The sequence below is a fragment of the Aplysia californica genome, unplaced genomic scaffold (assembly GCF_000002075.1).
Source record: "Aplysia californica isolate F4 #8 unplaced genomic scaffold, AplCal3.0 scaffold00856, whole genome shotgun sequence".
Taxonomy (NCBI): Eukaryota; Metazoa; Mollusca; class Gastropoda; order Aplysiida; family Aplysiidae; genus Aplysia; species Aplysia californica.
The window spans coordinates 87389-92502 of NW_004798126.1; the positions used below are offsets into that span (position 1 = coordinate 87389).

General features: G+C 40.7%; 1 protein-coding gene across 1 annotated transcript in view; it reads right to left on the minus strand.

Moving 5' to 3' along the window:
* The window catches only part of LOC101858070 (huntingtin-interacting protein 1), a gene marked incomplete in the record, with an annotated part of 68606 nt that overhangs the window by 3797 nt on the left and 59695 nt on the right, over nucleotides 1–5114 (minus strand). The window contains 4 exon segments of the mRNA XM_013089008.2: nucleotides 2133–2186; nucleotides 3068–3181; nucleotides 3874–3935; nucleotides 4711–4940. Coding sequence (XP_012944462.1) covers nucleotides 2133–2186; nucleotides 3068–3181; nucleotides 3874–3935; nucleotides 4711–4940 — 460 coding nt within the window.

Sequence of the window (5114 nt, forward strand, 5' to 3'; positions counted from 1 at the left end):
GTGTTACAAGAGAGTAACAAACATAAAAAGGAAGAAGGGGAGATAAGGAGATAATGTTTCATAGGAAAAAAGGAGCAAAAAAACCCAGAACACCTGCCAACCACCCACAAGGCATACTGTCTTTAGCTTGGAGTTATACAGATTCAAAGAAACACCATGTTGATCAGTTGTGGCGTGGGTGGTCTAATGGTTAGGCTGTTGGATTCGCAATGAAAAAGTTGTTGGTTTGAACCCTGTCAAGGGCCCAGTGTTGTGTCCTTGAGAAAGGCACTTTACATGAATTTTCCTCACCTCACCCAGGTGGGAATGGGTACCCAGCTATAGACAAAACACATAAGACAACAGGTTTCACTACTCTAGAGACAAAGTCACAGACAATTTTTCGAAAGACAACAGTCATGCAGGGGTCATTATACACACTCATTCTTCATACACCAGACATCATGCATATGCACGCATTCAAACCATATACACACAGCACACTCCACTACAAAGTTAAAAAAAAAAGGGAACCAAACAGATTAAAAACATTCATGATGCACACATGTACGCGCTTTTACATACACGAAGGAAAAAAAAAATGAACCAAAAACAAAAAAATATTCATGATTCACACAACACACACATGTATATGCCTGTACACACAATTTTTTTTTTTTTGGTAAGACTTTTATGGCACTTGTAACAAAATAAAGTCATATAAGTGCTGAAGATTAGAGGTGTTACAAGGGAGTAACAAACACAAAAAAGAAGGAGGGGAGATAAAGATAATAGATGTTTGATAGGCAAAAAGGAGCTAACCACACCAGAGCAGCCGCCAACCACCCACAAAGTTTTTTTTTTAAAGAGCTGAACGCATTAAAAACATCACTAATACTCACAGCACACACTACATGCAGTAGGCTACACATTTGTACACACACAAAGGGGAAAAACATGATATGTGGATGAGCCTCCTTTCACCCACATTCACACCTAGTGACTTGAACTTCAGACATGAGCAGAACAACAAGAAACAGCTCCTAGATGTGTCCACAAACAAACAACAACACATCATACTTAACAAACAAACAACATAAGATAACATCGTACTCAACAATCAAACAACGCAACATAACAACATACTCAACAAACTAACAGCAGCACAACATACTCAAGCCTCACGTGCCACAACAAGAATAAAATAGAAAAAAGTGACAAGAACTAGTAAAAAAATGGTAACAGCAGTGGTTATGATGTTAAAACAGAAACAAGGACCACTACGTGAAAAATGAAACTGCAGTGACAAACGTAAGATTTTAAAACGTGTATTACTAAGAGTGTTACGGCACTTGCAACACAATTAGGTCATATAAGAGCCAAAGATTACAGTTAGTTTTAGGAGAGGGTTTACGGCGCTTGCAACTGCATAAGGTCATATGAGCGCCAAGGAGTGGATGTCAACAGAGAAGTCCTTACAGGGAATCGGGCTTACTCTGCTCACCTCGATAGCTTCAACAGCACAAAGTCTGCTTCGACTATCAAGGCACCCTGGAAATAGCGGGTCACAAGAGTGTGACAAACATACAAAAGAAGTAGACGAAAATGACGATAGCAAGGATCAGGAAAGAAAAAGCACATGCCGGGGGCCGGGGGGATTAGAGGTGTCATTAGAGAGTAACAAACACAAAAAGAAGCAGAGATCAGGACGCTAGATGTCCAGAGCACCCACCAACCACCCACAAATGTAACATGGAGGATGATGACTTGATGAATAACCATGATAGAACCATTCTTTTTTTAAAAAATTTTACTTTTTTTGCAAAGGCAACATTCCTTTAACAACCCCCTCACCCCCCAAAGGCCCCTAGCCAACCGTTTGTATCAAAGTCTAGAATTTGGTAAAGCAGGTCATAATTCCAGCGTTACGTGTGTCACTGAGGTTTCATTTTTCATGAAATGGCCCAAAACAGAAACTTTAAAAAGTAAAACAACTAAAAAAGACAGAACTGAGCAACGAAAAATTGATAACAACGCAGCAGCAGCAGTAGACAAGATGCAGAGTCAGCGACGTAGGTTCAGGGCCGGTTATAGGATGCAAAGTTTTGTTTGCGTATGCAAAGACTCAAATACTCAAAGACTCAAGGACTCACTTCATCGGAAGTGTCTGCCTCCGTGGTGGCGCTGTCGTCGATAAGTTCCCCGTCCTAGTAGGTAACATAGGCAGGCACACGACATGACATGACATGATGATGACGTTTGAAAACACTGACATAGTACACAAACACATGTATACACATATATATATATATACTGAAACAATCGCATATATACCTAACCCTCCCTCCCCACAAACATTTACATATATACCTACACTCACCCACCCCCCATATCTAGACATAAGGCTCACCCCCTGCCCTAGAAAACACTCGAGAGAAAGACTTGACCTAACAAATAGTGCAGACAACACCCCCCCCCAAAAAAAAAAAATCATCTGTGGTAAGTAGCAAAAATGTTTAAAATGGTGCAAACACAACTGTGTACACACACAATCATCACTTCTATAAATGCCCTGGTGAAGAAATCAACGACAGTCTCCATTGTCATTTTACACAGCAGGTGAGTGAAGACAACTAAGCTCTATGATGTTCAAATTTCCCAAACGTGTCAAATTGAACAAACACAAAAAAATCCCCAATAAAATACAATCAGTAACTTTTCTGTGACATTTCAGGTTTGAAACTTTGTGGCAACTGCAGAGCAGTTTTAAAATGTTTTTTCTGCAAAACGTCAACATCCATTCTCAAGATCATTTAATTTTCAAACAATCGTGCACTTTGCAAGGAGAGGTACAATTTTCTGACATTAAATTCAATAAATTCTCAAAACAAAAATGCAAGACACCCCCTCCATCCCGAAAATTTTATGTCAATATTTAGACATACAGATAGGGCACACGAACATTTCAGTATCTTATCCCATTTCTCGGACACTCCAACCAGTTTGTGGAGCGCTCTCCCCTCTCACTCTGTGTCTCTCTCTCACGCACACACACACACACACACACATAAAAGTATAAGCCTCTTACCTCATTCACCTCCCATCCCTCAGCCTCCCCTGCCAACGTATAATGCTGTTTCCTCAACTCTCCCAATTTCTTTCTCTCTCTCTCCAGTAATGTGTCCAACTCCATCACACGGATCTGAAAAATATACGGAGAAATATTTACAGAAACATACAAAGAAATCAATCTACAAATTTGTAAAGAAATACATAAAGAAATATTTATCCTAGAAAACACATAGCGAAATCAATGGGACACCTAAATACGAATTTCGCAATACATGTGTTTAAAATGGGTAGGTGGAGTTAATGGTATCACCATAAAGCCTGTTCAATTGTCTTGCTTTCCATGAAATAAATAGCCATCTATCTTGAATAGAAGTCGGGATATTTGCGATTGACTGCGAGTGGTCGTCCCATCTTCAACACGGACACTTCTGCAAGAAAAATCGCTGTCCTAGCTCTGGCTGCCTACCCTGCTTTTGCGCGTCCATTGCAAGGGGAAATTTTTCCATTTTTTTCCCCCTCTAATCCAAGATTTTCGGCATACCCTACCTAGAACGCTTTGCTACTGCCATTACAGTGTTCACCTAAAAAATATACAAAATCGATTAAGATGCCAAACCAGCAGAAAAATGCTGATTTCTTCGATTTCATTATTTTGACGAGAGTCTCATTTCAACATCTTACCTCCCATAAATAAGAAAGATTAGAAGTGTTACAAGAGAGTAACAAACACACAAAAAAAGGAGGAGAGATAAGGAAGATATATGTTTGAAAGAAAAGAAGGAGCAAACCACACCAGAGCACCCGCCACCCACCCACACTCACCTGTGCCTGCATCTCCAGTTTCTTGGTCTGGTGCAGAGTGAGCTGTGAGAAGTCCATCAAGTCTGGAAGGGGAGGAAGGGGGGGGGGGTAGGGGGAAACAGATAAATATACATTGATTACTCTGTTTGTTTGGGTGTGTGCGTGTGTTTATGTGTGCATGTGGACACGCGAGAGAGAGAGAGAGAGAGAGAGAGAGAGAGAGAGAGAGAGACAGAGAGAGAGAGACAGAGAGACAGAGGGATAGAGGGAGAGAGAGAGGGAGGGAGGGAGAGAGGGAGGGGGGGAGAAAGAGAGGGAGAGAGAGAAATAGAAAAAGAAAGAGAGAGAGAGAGAGAGAGAGAGAGAAAGTGAGAGAAAGAGAGAGAGAGAGAGAGAGAAATAGAGAGAGAGAGAGAAATAGAGAAAGAAATAGAGAGAGAGAGAGAGAGAGAGAGAGAGAGAGAGAGAGAGAGAGAGAGAGAAAGAGAGATTTTGATTTTGATTATTCTTAAGCTTATAACTCTTTCAGCATTTAATATAACGATAAAAAAAGCAACAAACATGGCTGACACCTGACAAATACATCTCCCCTCAACACCTTGTGGTACAAGAGGACAGAAAAGTTCCAATTGGTAAAAGTTTTACGGCATTCGCAACTGCATTAGAGGTGAGAACAAAGTTTTAGACAGTAAAAGTAGGAGAGAAAAATCACTTTCAACTCACTCTGATCCTCCACAATAATAACAAAAACAATCATTTTCAACTCACTCTAATCCTCCACAATAATAACAAAAACAATCATTTTCAACTCACTCTGATCCTCCACAATAATAACAAAAACAATCATTTTCAACTCACTCTGATCCTCCACAATCTCGGCGGCCGACTTGGCAGATGCCACCACATTTCCCGTCGCCCGGTTGACTGTCTTGGACGCTGCCGACAACTCGGACAGTCTCTGGCTACCTCGCTCGGCCTTGACCTTGGAGGAGACGACCAGCTGGGCCGTGCTGGCCGCGATCTCATTGGCACAGGCCATGATCTCCTCAAACTTGCCCTTCCCGCTCACAACACGGTCTGCTGTCTCTCTGGAACAAACAATAATAACAAAAACAATCAACAATAGAAATTACAAGACAAAAGCAAATAGAACAAAAAACAAAACATAAAAAATTTTTTTTTAAAACCCACACAAAACAAACCCAATACAAACCAAAAAAACCCAAAGCAACACCCCCCATGTTAATAATAATAAATAATAA